At 39.3% G+C, this 18,678-nt stretch overlaps 1 protein-coding gene across 5 annotated transcripts in view; it reads right to left on the bottom strand.

Annotated features, from left to right (window-relative positions):
* Positions 1–18,678, bottom strand: part of TMEM131L (transmembrane 131 like) — an 81,800-nt gene that overhangs the window by 23,057 nt on the left and 40,065 nt on the right. For 3 of the 5 annotated variants that reach the window (XR_008840439.1, XM_056490744.1, XM_056490743.1), the window contains exons 8-18: positions 12,570–12,647; positions 10,518–10,671; positions 8,432–8,490; positions 7,988–8,096; positions 6,942–7,047; positions 6,102–6,255; positions 5,289–5,459; positions 4,922–4,991; positions 2,885–3,002; positions 2,156–2,297; positions 1,072–1,181 (exon numbers count right to left, since the gene is read on the bottom strand). Coding sequence is in view for 4 of the 5 variants with exons in the window: in XM_056490744.1 (XP_056346719.1) it covers positions 1,072–1,181; positions 2,156–2,297; positions 2,885–3,002; positions 4,922–4,991; positions 5,289–5,459; positions 6,102–6,255; positions 6,942–7,047; positions 7,988–8,096; positions 8,432–8,490; positions 10,518–10,671; positions 12,570–12,647 (1,271 nt within the window). In the remaining variant the exon portion in view is untranslated. The remainder of the gene's footprint in view (positions 1–1,071; positions 1,182–2,155; positions 2,298–2,884; positions 3,003–4,921; positions 4,992–5,288; positions 5,460–6,101; positions 6,256–6,941; positions 7,048–7,987; positions 8,097–8,431; positions 8,491–10,517; positions 10,672–12,569; positions 12,648–18,678) is intronic. The other 2 variants (XM_056490745.1, XM_056490746.1) reach the window with 1 other exon arrangement.

Raw genomic sequence — 18,678 nt, 5'->3', positions numbered from 1 at the left:
CTCCAGCCACTGAACTGAAAATTCACTTGTCACAACAGTCTATGACATTAGTTTAAAAAGAATCAGTTAATGGATGTGATTTCTGGTGAACCTAGAAGATCTACAGAAATCAAAGTGTGCAAATACAGAGAAAATGTAATTACAAACCACTAGAAAGAGTCTATGTGGAAATCATATTTAGTATGCAAACAGATGCAGTTATTAATGTGCATATATATACACAGACATATATATGCATATGCATGTACCTATGTAAAGAAATGAGGTTAAGGAGCAATTACACAGGGATTAGGATCCCAAATAAGCAAATTACACCTAAGCACCTAAGGAGGAATCCCACTGTCTCTAACCACACAGTCCTACTAACTGCAACATTTTTTCAAAGGTATGTGTGGTAAGTGTAAGTTATTTTAGTGAACTTCAGCTCACTCACCAGGTCTCTCTATTGTGCATCTAACTCTTCTCTAGACTTCTCATTAGATCATCTCAATTCTAAAATTGAAAGTTTAAAACAACACAGAAACATTCACTTAGCTGACCCTAAACATTTATGTTGAGGTTGCTCCCTCTGGACCTGCACTTTTCTTCCTGGTTCCTGTTTCCTCTTCAACCAGGTTAGTACTTAAGAAAGGGCTAAGAGGAAAACTTTTCCTGGTGGGACAGTTCAGATACCTTCTTTTCACTGATCTGTCTACAGACTCCACAGATGTCAACTAGTACTGTGAGGAGATGCACAACCCCAACCCTGTAAGTTGTTCACCTCACTTCGTCAGCTTGCACTAAGCCTAAGATCCTAGAAGATGACCAACTATAATTTATATCAAGACACAAACTTGCTTAAAACATATTCAATTTGTGTTTTATAAACAATGAGGGACATTACAAATGCATACAAAGGCACGCACCATACACGGAGCTGCCCTGAACATTGTATCTTCCAAAATGGGTTAGAATATAATCCCCACCAAAGTTACACTTTGAAAAACTAAATAAAACCCAATAAGTACAATCATAAGGCATAGCAAATAAGATCTTTTAAAAGGGAAAAGAGTATCCTGAGGTAGTAATTACCATTTGTTCAGCAGACTCAGTGAAGCTTGGGGATCAGGGTAGTAAGAAAGAGGCAGAAGCTGCAACGTAACTGGGAAGGATGAAGGGTTTCTTAGTATGAAATATTTTACCTAAATATTTTGGAGGGGAAAAGAAAGAGTTAAAAACTACATATTTGAGAACTGATTGGTAAAATATTCAGCACTAGCAACACAATCTGTATTTTCAACAGACTTCAATCCAGCTTCTGTCTCAATGCAGTGTAATCATACATGCACGACTGCATGTAACAGCAGGACATGTCATCACAATGTCATAATTTTCAAAATCAGCTAAGAGTGCATTTTTAACTGTGTGTATGAAAACACTGCCCCTGCTCCCCAAATAACCTTTTCATTTGGATTTTGATGTATGCAGGCAGATGTGAACAAAGCTCTTGCACAGAAGAAAATGAAGTTAGTGAGGTGCTACCCTTTCTTAGAGAAGTCTGAATGCAAGCAGGTTATAAAAATTTCTGTAATGACTAACAATTAAATTGGGCAAATGGAATATTAAGGTAATTCACAGTATGTGCATATGAGAACAATTTCCATATGACTGGTTCTGCCCTAGGCTATGTTAGTAGAGACCTAGAAACAAACAAGAAAGAAATAATTGTCAGTGTACCTGGAAGATACGTTGCTCTGCAAGTGCTGTATCTCTCATAAATGTTTTATACACTTCTGTTACAAAATGCAGTGGCATGAGGAAGGCCATCCTGTATAGCTTTAATGACACACCCTATCCCTAGTCCCATGTTCAATTATTTTACCACAAGCATGTAACTTATACAATGAATGCAAGGAAAGTTTTAACAACTACAAAAAATAGTTGGTTAAAACCTACACTGCTTTACTCCTCTCCTTGAACTAAAGTATTACAACTAAGAAGCTAGAAAACTTATGAAAGAGCCAAAGCAATACAAATTTAGGATCTCAACTGAGATCAATACACCAGCTCATCAAGTAGTATGAAAATGATAACATCAAATATTGACCACAGGCTTTATTTGAACAAGATAAACATATATCAACTCAGAAAAACTAATAGTAACAACAGTCCTCACCATACTACTTTTAACAGCTGTGGCACTGAAGTTGAGTGCAAGGCCAGGGTCTGTAGTCAACCGCGGCAAGAAAAAGGCAAAGGATTCCTCTTCAGAATGCTTCTGCTGAGTAAAGCGAGCCAATCCTAAAATACGTCTCCTGCTGCTTCCACAAAGGCAGAAAACTCAGTTAGTTTCTTTTTTTTTCTTTCAAACAACAACAACAACAACAACAACATGATTTGCCAGGATCTATAACTGCATCAACTTATCTTTCCTTGAAAATGGTCTCTACAAAATAAAGTCCATAAAGCTGTAGCCTAGAAGCAGAAAAATCAGCATAATTTCTGTATATGTAGGCCAGGGACTAAAAACCTTGAAAGCCATCCAAAGACCCTGAGAAGACTGCTCTGCAACCTTTTGATGAAGGACTCATGCAACTCCACAGATGAGCTGGTAAAACCTGCCTGGACTGCTTACATGCCAGGTAGCCCTGGTGAGATAACTATAGTCAGAATATTATTTACATTCCAGGCTGAAAAGCTTACTTGTGGCTGGCAGTGCCTTGAAATGAAAGCTGGGGGTGTCTGGGGTGCTCTGAAACTCCACATGCTTCAAGAGAACTAACTTAAGTGCAGAAAAATGGTCCAAAATGCTTTGTTCTAATTAAAAATACTTCAGAACACAAATATTCTTTCTTACAACACTGCACTGGCTTGAATTAAGAACTTCAATAGATTCTGTACAGACCTGCATGCTTCCCCACGTCTTATTTTTTGCCATCTTTCATAAAGGTCACTTGCAAGCTCAGAATCCACATCCCAGGCAGAATGGTCCAGAGAGAGACTCTTCTGCCAAAGCAGATTTGCTAAAAGGATAACAGATTTTTCAGATTTTACAGAGATAATATTTGCTCCTTTTATCAACTTCTGAACATGAGTAATCAGTATCTGAAAAGCATCCAGACCTAAAACAAAAAAGGCAACCCACTTTTCCCCTTCAAAATGAGAATATGCGAGGGTGTATATATATATTATTTTCCATATCAGATTTGCACAATGAAATACATCTGCAAAATCATAGTAACTGTACATGCAAACAAGAAAATGGCTATTGCATAGGCTGTGTATGTAAGTAAGCCTTTTTTACTGCTGATATTTCTAGTGGGTGCCATTGAAGAGTAACCATGTTATCAGTAGTCTACACAGTACTCTCTACTGATGGCACCAAAGTATCAAGATAATATATTACATAGTGGTACAAAAATATAGTAGCATGGCACAACAAGGAATGAAACAATTCCCATCGTTTTTGCAACAGTCTTTTAATTTTAGCTTCTTTTTTAGATTCTGATAATTTTCTCAAATTTTTCTTAAGATAGATTGCAAAGCTTTACACCAGTCTAAAGATTAATGCATTTTAGAAAGTTACACTCATATTGCTTCAAGCATTTTCACACAGTAGAAAGTAGTTAGAAAAGCAAACTTCTTTGGAAAGAAAACAAAAATTACTTATTTTTAAAGTGTGAGTATTTCATTTTACAATCTTTAATATTTAAAGAAATTGAAACTGGTGAATATTGGAATAACCCAATTACAATTTTTTTCGGTCAGTATTTTCAGGGTCATGCATTAATCATTTCTGTTTAACAAATTCTAGTATCATACAGCAGAAGGCAGAATACCTGTAAGTACAGATCTCATGTGTATAATTAGAATGAAAATAAAGTAAGCAACATCGATTCAGTTGTATCAGCCATATTCCTTCATTGAGATTTAAAAAAACACCCAAAAAATAAAAAAGCAAACATTTGCTTCTGAGATATGTGCCTTGACATGTCAATGTCTCAGTAATTGTTCAAGTCACATGTTTCTGTATGACATCTCAATTATCCTTTTCACTTCTGACTGACTACTACTGCCTTCCTCGTATCCTCACACAAAAATACATGTTAGGAAACGTGATTATGATACCAGTTGTTTCCTGAAACTCCTTACTGCACAGAGAATAAAAACTACTATTCTGAATTAGCTTTTAAGAGGTTTGACATTCTTTAGGCAATATGTAATACTTATTAATACCAAATAATACCTGTTGCTGTATTTTGGTAAATGCCAGCCAGGTACTTAAAACAGCTCCCAGCATTACAATATCTGGAGATAGATTCCTCAGTTCCAGAAAACTGAGACCCTTTCTTTCTGTTTCATATGATACAGTGTTAAGGATGATGTTTTATAAGCCTGATAAACAATCTTTTGTTGAAATCTATGGCATTATTGCTGTGGAAAAGAGAGAAAGAGAAGGCCTTCAAATTTATCTCTGGATACAGGCAAATATTGGTCAATATTTTTTTGTTGTTTTTCATCACAGAATTCCCAAGATCTGGGCCCAGGTTATGCGCATTTTCTAAAAACTTTGAGTTAGTGGACAGTTTTACCATTCTATCTCAACATCTCTCAAGAAAATGTGTATGAAGAAAGAAAAGGGCAATATATCAACAATGAGAACTTACAGGAGTCCTAAATATTAAAATTTTTAAAAAATGTTTCAAGACAAAAAATTAGCTTAGCAAGCGTTATGAATTAGATGTCTGAAGTACTGCACCGTGTACTCAGAACCCTCAGCCATTTACATACTCCCAGAAAATTAGATGTTTTTTTAAAAAAGGTAAAACTAAGTACTTGCATGAACAATCTCAATATTCTCATTACAAGTCCTGCTATATAAAATGAATTGTTTACAATAAAACTACTGTCAGATGCCAAAAAAAGCCTTAGATGAGCCTACCTGAATCAGACTTTCCCAAGTAGCACTCAATATCACAGTGGGCAGCTGCTTCAAAATTAAGATCTCCCTGCTGGAAAAACAAAACAAAAATATGGCAAAACAATAGAAGAAACTTTAGTTTCTCAGGGCATAATTTCGTAGAGTCAAATAAGAGAATTAAGGCCTTGAATGAAGACAAGTGCCAAGAGAACTATAATTCCATCACTGTTCAATTTAACTTCTCAAGCTACAGAATGGATTAAGAGTGGTCTGGTACTGAGCTTTTCTTTCAGGACTAAGGATAGATTTTCTGGCCCGACAGAGACACTGCTGTAGTTGGGTTTGCAATGCCTAATAATAATTTAATATATACAATTGAACACAATACCTTGGACACAGTCGAATATATCTGCAGAGGTATTTCAAACATCACTCCTACATTTGTGGATAAACAAATACTAGAGAGCACATTCGTTACAGTGTCTTTCACACTGAGTTTCAAAGAAAATACATTCCAGCAGCCTGGAGGTAGAGTCAGATGTTCAGCGAAGTTCAGAATCTGAAAAGAATCAAATGACAGCTGAATTAAAATTGGTACAGCATTTTCTGATGCAGGTGGTAACTTGAAAAATGCAAATTTACTTGTCCTTTGTGTTTTTGCTGTTACTACATGGTCATATGTGCTCATACCTGGTCCATACACTGCACTTAGAAAATCTCAGTATCAAAATATAAAAAGAGCCATTTAGATGCCCACATCATGTGCTTATTCATAAACCAGATCTGCCTCATTTGAACCAAGCAGTTGTGCTAGTAAATGATCAGCTTTTCAGCTCACCTATGCACTAAAGGTTTCCTCTATGAAGAAATGCTAAATCCTAGAGAGCACAAACACACACATTCAATAGCTCTGACAACAGAGCAGTGGTCTGTAATTTGATGCATCTGTAACTGCAACTGAAATGAAAGAACAATTGTCAATAAAACAATACAAAAGTCAGCTGGACAGAGAATAATGCCTCTTGAGACAGTAACCTAATAGTTACAGATGTATATCATATTTATTTATGTATATTTATTTTCAACTGATTCCAACCAGCTCTAAGAACACCAAGTTCTTCAAAGAACCTATTTTGTATGTCAAAGGTCCATATATTTAAATCAAAGACAAAAAATTGTATAAAGAAGAAATAAAGCTTACCTTTACTATGTTCTTTGTTTCTCTGGCTATGAAGACCTCATTCAATTCAATGCTGAAGTAAAAATTGTTTGTAAACCACACGGACCAATATCCTGAAGTATTATGATGTGGTTCTATATGAAACAATGTTGCAGAAGGATCTACATCAAAATACCTGTAAGATACAGAAAAGATATAAATACAGAAAAGATATAAATACAGAAAAAATATAAATACACTTACTACTGTCCTTGAGTACACAATGAGTGGTCCATACAAGAGTAGATACCATAGCATTCTTGTATGATGAGACTCTTCTAGGTTTTCCCACAGAATAACAAAATTATTTATTTGGGAATAATTACACATGAGAGTAAAAATTCACAAGAACCATGTAAAAGAGACAGGCAAAGTATCTACCCTCTTGTTATGCTATAGTACAGCATTGCCTATTACTTTGTGATATAGCAGGCTGGATAAAATTAGCAAAAGATGACTGAAGTAAGAAAATACTTCATTTTTTCATTTTTTCTAAGACTATCCAGCTTCTGTGTTGCACTAACAAGAGTGCTGGAAATTTTATCATAGACCAAGGAACATTTATATTATATGAGCTGCTAAGGCATATCTTTTTACTGGCTCCTAAATCTCTTCTTGGGATAAATACAGAATTATTGGTTTAAATGTGACAAGTCCATTTTGGCAAATGACACAGCAACAATAGGAAGAAGCCTGTTCACTGACCTTGGAATCACAGAATGACAAAGGAAGTTAACTTCATCTTTTAAGAGTAAGGTACAGGATTTTCATTATAGCATCAGTGAACATTAACAAACAAATAAAAATTCACTGTCAACTTACCCTTCCATCACAGGACAAAAAAGACAAGCTTTGAGTGTTGTAGTGCCTTTAAAAAGATTTTTCTTCTTGTTGTCAGCATAAAGACTTTCACTGCCACAGAATTCAGCTGGGAAAGAACACAAAATACATCAGCCAGAAGTATATCCAAAATGATTTCCATTTGAAGATTTGCAAGAACACTAAAAAGGGGTACCTTTTCTAGTGCAATCCTCATACAGGTGAGTAAAGCATCTAAGTGTTTGAGTCCTAAGACTCAATCTTTTCAGAGGTTTCAAACCTTGCCTTAGGAAGCATTCACGAATGCTAAACACCTTAAAAAATACACACACAACAAGGCTCTGGAGAACAACCCGACCAATTTTAACCACGTGTCATTGGCACAGCATTCTTACTAATCAGAGCACACTGCCTCCTCTTAACAAATGTAAAACTGCTCTGAAAAAGAGAATCACTTAACAGTCCCTTCTTTGTTCTTATCCATCCATGCTTTCCCTAAGAAAAACAGGTCTCAATGTAATTATGAAAGCAGCCTGTTTTCATTAATGCTTAAAGTCTGTATGCTGCAGTCTAGTGGTAAGAAAACGAAATGGGCTGGACTCAGGAATGCTTAAATGCCAATCTCTGCTCTTCTACAAACATGGCTGGTTTCAGGCAAACCTCTTCAATGGTCCTGCCAAGAAATGTCATAGAAAATGACCACCCAAGCACAACAGCCATTTAGAAAATATTCAAAACAGAAAAAACCCACAAACTATAAAAGGATGTTGAAAAAGTATATTCAATAATTATGCTTACTGTAAAATCATCTAACATTTTAGCAACTGTTTTTTCCCCTTTTCAAACATGTATAGCTTAGAGCCTTCAACCAGCATAAGAGGAACCATATATGCACAAAAAGGGTGAACAAAAATAATTCATCCTCCTTCTCAATAAAGTTTAGACAAGTTGATTTTGAGATCTTTCTGGATCTCTGCTGAAAAAACCTACCCTTTTATCAGCAATCAAATCCTATTTAATAATTATCTCTAAATGCGTTTAACCCGTACCTTTACAAGAAACAGAAGCAACTTTTGTGAAGTTAGTAGATGACGAGGATAGCAGTACTGGCTCAAACTCCACAGTTGATGTGTCTTTTTGTGACAACTGCTGTATTTCCTGCATGAAGACAAGACAAATGATTTTTATAGCAGTACTACCATTATTAGTGTTGCAGCTCTTGTCAAATTTGCATGCCACCATCTGCCATTTTCTCATATCCTCTAAACTTGAAGAAAAATTCATGTGTTGATTATCAGCTCTTATGTCTTAAAAAAACCCCTCCATTACTGAACTACAACATGTCATCTCAAATTTCTATTAGACATTTGGACACACATTAAAAACTTAGAAGTGTGACATTTGTCACCAGCAAAATCAATCTGCTATTAGAGAAAACTAATTCCCTAATCAAATTCACCACTAAATTATGACTTCCTGAAGCCCACGATTACCTGTATATGCACAAGGCTGTTTCCAGAATGCATGATATACACATCTACTGATGAATGACCTGTTCAAAAGAATAAACACCAGAGTAAGTTCACCAAGGACAGAAACACTTGTTTTGTCAGACACATAGGACAAGAAATCCCAATTTAAATTTTAAAATCTTTGTGTGGCAGATACTCTTGTAAAAAGGAGGAACTTTTAGCATCTTGAGTTGTGAAATATCTGAGAAAGGCGTAAAAATCCACTCAACAAGATTTTTAGCCACAAACATGCAGGCAAGCTTCAATAGGGAATCCTCACCATCCCCTAAATCTTAGACCAAACACAACTCCCCCCCACCTAGAGGCAGGTGTTAACAGCTGAAGTGAAAAAGAACAGCTGATGATGAAGTTACTTTCTAAGGGCCAGTCTACCAATAGCATGAGAGAGTCCAGTAAAAACCGTTCTGTACCACACACAGCTGGACAATATCCTGGCTTGCCTGCTTTAAAATGCAAGCATTCCCAGGAAGTAATACTAAGCCAGAATCAGCACTTTGGGCTCAAATCAGGAATGGTCCTATGACCTGGTAGGTAGCAAACGATTGTCTAAAGCAACAGCAGACATGGGTAACACAGCTTTCACCTGCTGGTAAGATGGTACAGCTATGTTGGAGAACCACCCTTGGTCCCTGGCAAAGCTATGTTCACATAGCTTTGGATGGTAGGAAAATGTAGAGGATCAAAAGAAGGGCAGCAGGACAGCAGAAGAGATGATGATACTACAGTCCTTTCACAAGGAAGATAACTTTTGCCCTTAAATCAGTATATGCAGGCTGGCATGAAAGCATGTTCTCCCACCCAATCAGCCACAAATTCTAATAATGTATGTGCTTTGCTCAGCTGCTTGAAAGCAAGACTGCAAGTGCCAGCTTCCAAAAGAGGGTTCAAGGTGTTGATTATGAGCTCCACATACCCCACAGCTATTTATAGCACATACTCCTCTTCAGCCTTTCCAGCTGGTTAGTTCCCCTGTGCAGACACTGCCAACTTGCTGTCCCAGTCCAGGTGCTAACTTCCCACCAATAGCTAATTCAAAAGGCTTATAGGACCATCCTCTAGCACAGGCAGGACTTAAAATTGCACTATATTTAACAGAGAACAGCCCTAAAAGATACTTCTAGTACTTAACAGTGAGCATCCTTGACAGAACAGATGGGAACAATTTTCTACCAGCATCAGAATAAATGTACATCCACAATTCAGCATAAAAAAGCCCTAGCGTCTCACTGACAGGGAAATTACATTTACAGTGGGTATTTCAGTTTCAGGTCTGCGAAATACCACAACACAGAACAGGCACAAGGGAAACAGTACATATTGTAGATTTTTTTTGTGTGTGTATTGTATCTATTGTATCATGAAATGCAATTCTCAAAAGATAAAAGAGCATGTTCCTTTTCAACAAGTATGTCAAAAAATATTATTTTAATCTGGATTCTTAAGCAGTTTCCTGTTCCATCAGAAAGGAAAACTGGCAGAAATGTCTAAAAAAACTATTTTAATAGACCACAAGACTCTATAAATAATTTTAAATCCCCTGGATTTGGAGGATTTGCAGTATTTTGCAAGGAATTGACTGTTTTGCCTGTGAAACTCTAGCTTACAAGAACAAATGGCGTGCACATCTGTATTACCTTATTACCTGACTTTTCATAATGGCCACTACCCCAAGTACTGTATAAACCACTCTGCCTTCACAATCCCATTATGGTCAATTTAATTAATGGGAAACCAGAAATGCAGTTGGAGAATTCAAAGGACAATGTCATCTTTCCATATTATTTAAGAGGATGCATAAGCATGGGGGACTAAAGAATGAAAGAGATGTAGTTTACAACTTTACAATTATTACCTTTATGAAGAAAACTCTTTATGATAACTGTGCCTGACACAAATTTTCTGCAAGCTGTGTTTAACTGAACTTACTTTGTTTACCTTACTTGTGAATTTAAGCTGTCACTGAATTAAATTCAGTTTAGGATGTTAAATTACAAGTTATGTATAAAACCAAGTTGAATTATACTTAACAGGTAAATTTAGGACTTACCTGAGGTCTTTGTTCTTTCCATTGCTACATAAACTATAAAAAGATTTTCCAGTAAGTATTGTCTGTGCTCCACAAAATCCTGCTGGGCATTTTCCACTCTTACTGTTAAGCTTATTTCTAGCAGCATTGGGTCATCGGACATAAAACAGCAACTCTGGAGCAAGACAAAGGGATATGGTGTGTATGTGTGATGGGGGACAGAACAGAAGAAATTCATTACACTAAAGAACTTGGAGACATTAGTCAAAGGTATTATCTGAGAGACGAGGTTTCCAGCACCAAAGTGCTGGCAAAACAGAAGTAATTAGGATCTTTGCTAAAATCTCAGCAGAAACCAAACATGGTGCAGGTACAGAGAGCACAGCAAAAGCAAAGACAAAAACAACTAAAAAAAAGACACTGAACCTCGAGAGAATGCAAATTTATAAACTGTCTTAGTCAGTCTCACCTCACAGATTGTAAAACAGTTTCCTTTGTTAAATCCTCTGCCTTCAATAAAATGTGCCATAAACAGACTGATGCATGTGTCTTAATGGTAGGAAGACAGTTCATGTTCACTGGTCTGTTTATAGCTAATTTTTCCAAATCCTGTGTTTTTGTCTCCATTTCTCACTGAAGTAATTTTAAAAAAACAAACATACATGTACAATTCTTAATAGAAAACACTACTGTCTGGCTAGAATACTTCAGAAAAATACAAATAGGATCTTATTTCCATCTGTAAGTAGTGGCTGCTGCTAACACAGCTAAGTCATAGCAACTACAAAGACAAAACACTATTTTGCAAAAAAATAAAAAAATTGAAGCAAACAAAGCAAAACAGAATTAAACAATCAACAGCGAGTAACATAAATTAGTCCTGCATCAAACCCAAAGGTCACCAAATTCAGACTCCAATGCCCTAATTTGCTTAGGATGAAGGATGAGGAGAAGACTGGCATGTGAAGTGCTCTCAGAAGCACAGCAAAACACTTCCATCTAATCTCAAGTGGCACAAGCAAGTACAGCAGGAGTGGGGAAGGCCTGAGGATGGAATGCCATCTCATAGCTCACACAACATCAAAAAGACCCTCAACACTTGAAATGGCTGACACTTGAAATGCCGCATGGTCTTAAATAAGGATTTGTTAGCCCATATTCAATGCCATTGTCATTTAAGAGAGGAGGCTGCCATGGAGACTGGAGCACAGGAATGGCATGCTCTTGGGAAGCTCAGACCAAAGGGCAGACAGCTGCACTCCTTGCAGCCTCCAACGCTCAGGTGCACCTCAAGCACCTCAATGCACTGTGCACTGCAAGAACCAAATGGGGAAGTGAAACAGCACAGGAACGCTGCCATGTGCAACATGTATTCTGTACAGGAATACAGCTATGGAGCCTGGGCCTCGTAAGTCCTGGGAAAAGAGGTGCTGCCACTGAGTGTGATCACTCAGTGATCAGAGCAGCACCTGCTTGCTGTGTAAGGACACTCAAGAAGAAATGGGAAGAGGACTCAGAAGGCACTGCCCAGGACAAGAGGACAACCTTGTCCTGAAGGCTCAGTGCTTTTGGAGGGACATCTCTCTGCTAACACACTTGCCCCTCCTCAGCTCTGTCCAGCACCATGGCCGCCCTCGCGCCCCCTGAGAAACAGCCCAGGCAGCCCAGGCTTCAGTCTCTCAGCTCACTGATCACTTCTCACTGCAAACCAGACACTTGTGAAAAGTTTCTGAGAGAAGAAATTCAGAAATCTAATCATTTTTGTGCCCCACATCAGTAGTACAACACCTACACATCAGAATGCTTAGCCTGTTGGACGGTTTTGGTTTTTTTTGGGAGGGTTATGGGTTGGTATCTATTTTCATCTCCTTCTCTCCTAAAGATTTTAGTGTGCTATGTCTGACATTTAATCTATGTCAGAGCACACAGTTTTATAAAAGCACAACTCCCCTTTAAACTGAGACACTGAAAACTGCATTTTTGCTAAAACTTCCAGAGCTGTGGAAAGTGTCCCTCTAAGCTTGGCTTAAAATAAGAAGACTTACACAGATATACAGTAATAATAAAACATACCTTAACTAGCTGATATGTGTCATTAGGTAAACAGCATTCAAGGTGAACTTGTAATACACTGGCATTCATAGTTTCTGTCTGTAAGAAAGAAAAGCGAAGAAAACATCAAACACGTTGCTTCAAATGTTACATAAATCCAATTCACATACCCTAATTTATAAAGATAATAGGACTGTTTCCTCATATACATAACACAGCAATGTAAGGAATTTTTAAAACTAATACAATTACTCTGTACAGTAGTCCAGTAATCAATCTCCAAATTTCAGGACTCCACCAATATCTACCTACTTATCAAACTATTATTACACATGATTATTAAATATTTATACAGCATCAGAACTCTTAAAAATCTTCTTATGCCAAAAAAACTATATTCAACAGGGTCTTTGTGTGCAATTAAAAAAATAAAGCTTATTTCCCTGTTTTCTGTGCACTTGCTTTGCTGATTGGATATTGAAATACAGTATCTAGGCCAAGAACATAATGCTTCTTGGACATGATCTGATACATAGGCTCCATGCCAAAATGGACAGACAGAAAAGACTTGTTTTGCCTTTTTATTGACAGGGGGAGGGGAGGGGAGGGGAGGGGAGGGGAGGGGAGGGGAGGGGAGGGGAGGGGAGGGGAGGGGAGGGGAGGGGAGGGGAGGGGAGGGGAGGGGAGGGGAGGGGAGGGGAGGGGAGGGGAGAGAGGAGAGAGGAGAGAGGAAAGAGGAAGAATCGACAGAGGAAAGAGGAAAGAGGAAGAATCGACAGAGGAAAGAGGAAAGAGGAAAGAGGAAAGAGGAAAGAGGAAGAATCGACAGAGGAAAGAGGAAAGAGGAAAAAGGAAAAAGGAAAGAGGAAAGAGGAAAAAGGAAAAAGGAAAAAGGAAAAAGATGACATTGACTGTGCCAGCTTGTAAAGCACTCATAAATCTGACAAAACCAAGTATTGTTCCTGAAAGCTATCTGGAAATCTGCACTGCCAAATTACTGGCACAAAATGCACAGCCAGTATATCTCAACTCTGAATTAAATTTTAAAAACAAAAGCAAGCAAACAAACAAACAAACAAAAACAAACCAACAAAAAGCCAGAATCAGAATGGCAGACCTGTCACTTTGTCAGTGCCTTTCTTACAGCCAAATTTTATGCTAATTTTGAGGCTGATCTGGAACTCCTACCCTCTGTTTCTCTTGCAATACTGAAACACCTGTAGGGTATCTGCAGGTTCAGGTTTTTGAAGGTGTTGATGAAACTGACTTTAAACAATTTCAATAAATCGATGCCGAAAAGCAAAACTAAAGAAACTTTTTAAGGTATCTAGCACCCTATTTCATACCTTTTTAGGACAAGAAAAAGAGGATAGGCAGGAGTATGTGAGAAGAGAGATTTAGCACATGTGCTAAATGCTAATAGCACATATGTGTTTCATGTGGTTCAGTTTTATAAAAGCACTGCCAAAAGGCAGCCAATATTTGCATTCCCAATTCAACAGGATTTCATACCAAAATGACTGAGGCTTCACACAAGAGGGCGACGTAGCCCCTGCAAAGGTGGTTGGTTAGTGTCACTCAAACACTGACCCCGACACAGCTTTCTGGGGGACTCAAACCTCTGCAAAGTCCTTTCTTTTTTTACAGATGCTTTTGTCATATCAAATTTGAGAGCAGAAAAAAAAAACCAAGCCCACATGGCTGCTACTGGAGTTTTAACAAGCCACTAAGATTACAACTTCAGAGGTTATTTTTTGATCAGATAAAACTTGATGATCAGAATTTCCCTTCTCCGTGCTTCTTGAAAGAACACCTGCCTTCATGGTCCTAAATAAGGATTTGTTAGCCCTTACTCAATGCCATTGTCATTTAAAGTAATTTAAGACTCCACACTCCTATTAAAAAAATTCAGCTACACCATATTTTTCCAGCCTTTGTTTTTCTTGACCTGGCATAGATCTAACATGGGACCTGCTGTTACCTTAAAACTGAAGCTTACCCCTTACAAAGGGGTAAAAAATGCTACTGGGCTGTATTTGCTGTTGATCTGTTTTCAAGAGGAAATTTGTATTTCTTTGTGAAACCATCTTCAGAATAGGAAATGGGTTTGCATTTCTCTAAGGCAGACAATAACGCATAACTGTCATGCCCTATATCTTACAGCAATGGCAGGATGGCTCTAAGTTAACCCTAAAGAGAAGATCATGCATCTGAGAAGAAAACACTGTCAGAGGCAGAGTTCCCAGCCAAACAAATCCAGGACCATCTCCCAGCAGTGCAAGTACTCCGTTTATACTGTAAATATCACTGCTAATGAATGAGAGCAGAGAGCTGAGTTATGCAGCCAATGTTGTACCAGAGGCAAATTGAAAAGGAGAGGCACACCAGGGAAATCTCAGAAAGAGTTCTGCAAAGCACTGCCACTTAATTACCTGGTGCCTCTATTTTGTATTACGTACTCAGGCATACATACTTGAATGTACACACACACTCAGCACCCAGAAATCCTATAGGAACTGAAAAAAGCCAACTGATAGAAGCCACACAAATAAAATTCTTGACAGCTTTGGTAAGTTCTCAAGTTTAAATTTTAAAGAAATAGAGGCCTCTTTCAATAAAACCCTAACAACCTGAACCATCACCCCATTTGCAAGGAGTCCCACTCCTGACAAAGGGATAGGATTCTCGCTGGGGACAGTAGAGTAGGCAATTATTTAGAAAACAATTCATCCATCAATGAGGTCTCAATCACACGTGACTCTCTAAAAGATTTTCAGATATATTATTGTGGACACTGCTGAAGGCCTAGGCACATTTCAGCCAGGCCTTTTTCTCAGGTTCTGAGTCTTTTTCTCAGGCTGTGAAACTTTCTCAGCTCCAGCCAGGATTTTTCCCAGGCTAGAGACCTTTTCTTTACTGTAAACACAAGAGAAAGAATCATAACAGAGATAAACACCTGCTAGATCCATGGGAAAGCCAGGGAGAAGAGGTGTCTCTTTTTCTGTCCAACGAACTGTCTGTATTTTGTTTTTCACAAAGTACCTTATTTAAAGCCATGGCTTCCTTCAATAAATTCCTCTTTTTTGCACCAAGCAAGACAGTGCCTTGTTGCTGTGTTCTTTCGCCGTTCCGTAACTTTTCATATGGCAACATATGGAGGCTCCACCGAGATACTGTTACTCGAGTGGACCAGAATCGCTATAAGCGATCTCTGACTGACGGACAGCACCGGGAAAACTTGGAGCTGACAGCCTGCAAAAACTGGGATGAGCTGTTAAAACCGGGGTACAGCCCGTGCTGGGGTTTCTAGCCAGAGCTGCACCGAGCAGACTGAGAAACCCAGAAAACCAGGACTGAGAACCTGGGGCCAGGACCAGAGCTGTGACGACAGCCGGAGTCAGAGAGCCATCTGGGACATTGCGGAGACCCGCCTGACTCTGGCAGGACAGGAAACCCACAGAAATCATCGGCTTTTCTCCTCTCCCACTGAGAGAGCGTGATCAGGACCGCTCTCTGAACTTCGGAGCGGCGGCGGAGCGGGAGCCCCCACAGCGCGCAGAGTTCCCACAGCGTGCACAGCGCCAAGTGGCCTGGAGCCATGCACTGCAGAGCGGCCCGGAGTCCCGCCATGCAGAGCCATGCTGTGCGGCCTCATCAGTGTGCTGGGAGCCTGGACAGTGGAGCCAGCGGCTGCCAAGAGCTGTCAGGGATCCATGGGCAGCGCCCAACTGTTTTCTCCCTCATCCGAGAAAGGGACTGTTTTCGCTTCCCCCACATGCCAGCTTAGCAGCTAGGTGGAAAATTCTGTAATAATGGGAAACCGCCTATCAAAACAGGAGGAAACCATACTCTCAATTTGGAGGGATGTTCTCGAAGTCTTGGACGCCCCAATTCCAGACAAGGAATTGGTTGCTCTGTTAGCTTGGGCCAAGGAGAGTGGGTTTTCTGAGAATCAAGGTGTGGCCTTTTCTTTGAAGGCCTTCAGAGAGTTGGGGGAACGATTGTTTCAAGCCCTGAGGGGAGGGGACATCTCACTTTCCCCTCTGTTAAGCACCTGGGCGATCATTAATCAATAAATAATGGAGGAGGGGGAGGAGGGCAAGGCAGGCTCTGGTTGGAGCGAGGCAGGCTCAGAACAGAGTGAGGACGAGTCTGTGATCCCGGGAGCTTCCCGAGGCCAGAGCTGCCCCCCTCAAAGCCCCCCCAGGCAAAGCGTTCGTCACCTAATGACTACGTTCTGCCCCCTCATCCTTCTCCAAAAGACTTTGTTCGACCAATGTACTCATCATCGGTAGATTTGGGTGGACAAAGCACCAGCAGCGAGGGAAAGCCTCCCCCATTCGCTCCTTAACTTTTCATACGGCAACATATTATTGCAACACTACCAGGATTGTAGAAATAAAATCACTTCCTGGAATTTGGCTATTAAAAAATAACTGTATTTAAAAAGAACAACACTGAAAAAGCCCCCTTTTCTTCCTGTGGGCTGATCCCTCAGTGTTCCTGTCCTGGACGTCCCTTGGCCCTAAGGTGTTATTTCCACCCTGAACAGTCTTAGTAAGCTGTCCCTGTAATAATGATTCTGCAGAGTTTCATCAGTTTTTTGAAGGCAGTTATCAGGATAGTACATCAAGAAAGCTCTACTATCTTCCTTCCTTCCCTTCCTCTCCATACCCAGCCTGTTTGCTTCCCTGATCCTCTTCCCACCAGTGCAAAACATAGCTTAAGGAGTGTTACATTCCGGCCAGTACTTGCAGTATTTCCTAAGTCATTGGTTCATAAACTTTGAACTCCTCTGGGAAGTCAGCAAAGTGATATCTGTGTCTCCTGCGATAAGACTCTCCACCCCGCATGCCACTTCTCCATCACTTCTCCACTGACATTTCCACCATCCTGAACAGAGCGAGGCAGTGATGTAGCTGCCCTCTTAGTGCTGTCCAAATACTAAACAATGCCAAAAACCAGGCAACTATAGCAAAGACTACACCCAGAAGCTGCGTAAACAAAGATGGGCTCCACCATCTGTTACAGCTTAGTGGTAACTAGCCACTGCTGAGTGGTCATGCAGACATAACACAAATTCACTGTGTGAGACACAGCTCTCCTTTCCTCCCAATGAGTGAGCCACGAGCCCAGAAATCCTGGGATCCAGGACCATAGGCAGAACTTGCCAATCCCAACCCTTCAAAAGCTGAAATGCTGAAAAGGGTAACATAAAGATTGAGACATTCGACAGTAAGAAAGGGAAGTTTGCCTTTCTCTTTTCTTATAAAGCACAAAAGTTCCTGCTTAAAAACATGGAGGAATGAAGGAGAAAAAAGAAAGGCCTTTGTGCTTTGCCCATTAAAAGATAAAAACAAGAAGCAAAATCCACAGGATTTTCCTCAGAAAATTCAAACACAAACCTGTTGCACATTGTACTTCCAATGGAAACTACTGTAAGCTTCCATCTATAATCCCCGGGTATATGCTATATTTCCAACAGAAATAGTCTACAGTGTCACAATTTCACTCATACCCCTATTTACAATTCTGGCCTTGTCCTTCAAAATAAACTTTTGCAAATTGAAGAAGCTACAAAAGGGGTGGTAAATTTGGTGAAGAAAAAATACTACAAAGCTCTTCAGCCTGGCAAAGTGAAAATTCCGATGCCACCTACAAGTGCTTCTGGAGTATAAGCATCAGAACCAGGAAGAATTATATAAATTAAATGTGAGTTTCAATATATAAAATGGCCACAAAGCAATTTAAATTGGAAGTCAGGTGTGAGTTTCCAACTATCAAAGTAGTAAGAGTAAGTATTTGGGGTAGCAAGGCTTCCAGCAATTCTGAAAAGTCACTTTACCTAGCACATAATGGGACTAAATAAAGTCAAAGCCATTTTGGCCTTGTTGACCAAGTATGTCAGTATTACTGAACAATTTAAACACAACACCTTTAAAACAGGAGGCAAAAGCAGACACACAGCATGCAGCTCTCTGTCTGAGGTTTCCAAGCAGTTTCAATGGACTTCAGAGGTAAGGACACCTTTTGTGTTTCTAACTAAACGCTGTCACCCAAGGTTAGAACTCAATCATCCCAAGGTGAAAAGGGATGTGCAAATGAGGCTTATGCTATCCTGAATTTATTA

Source organism: Oenanthe melanoleuca, chromosome 4 (genome assembly GCF_029582105.1).
Source record: "Oenanthe melanoleuca isolate GR-GAL-2019-014 chromosome 4, OMel1.0, whole genome shotgun sequence".
In the NCBI taxonomy this organism is placed as follows: domain Eukaryota; kingdom Metazoa; phylum Chordata; class Aves; order Passeriformes; family Muscicapidae; genus Oenanthe; species Oenanthe melanoleuca.
The sequence above is the reverse complement of the archived record's forward strand: the minus strand, read 5'-3'. Positions and strand labels throughout refer to the sequence as shown.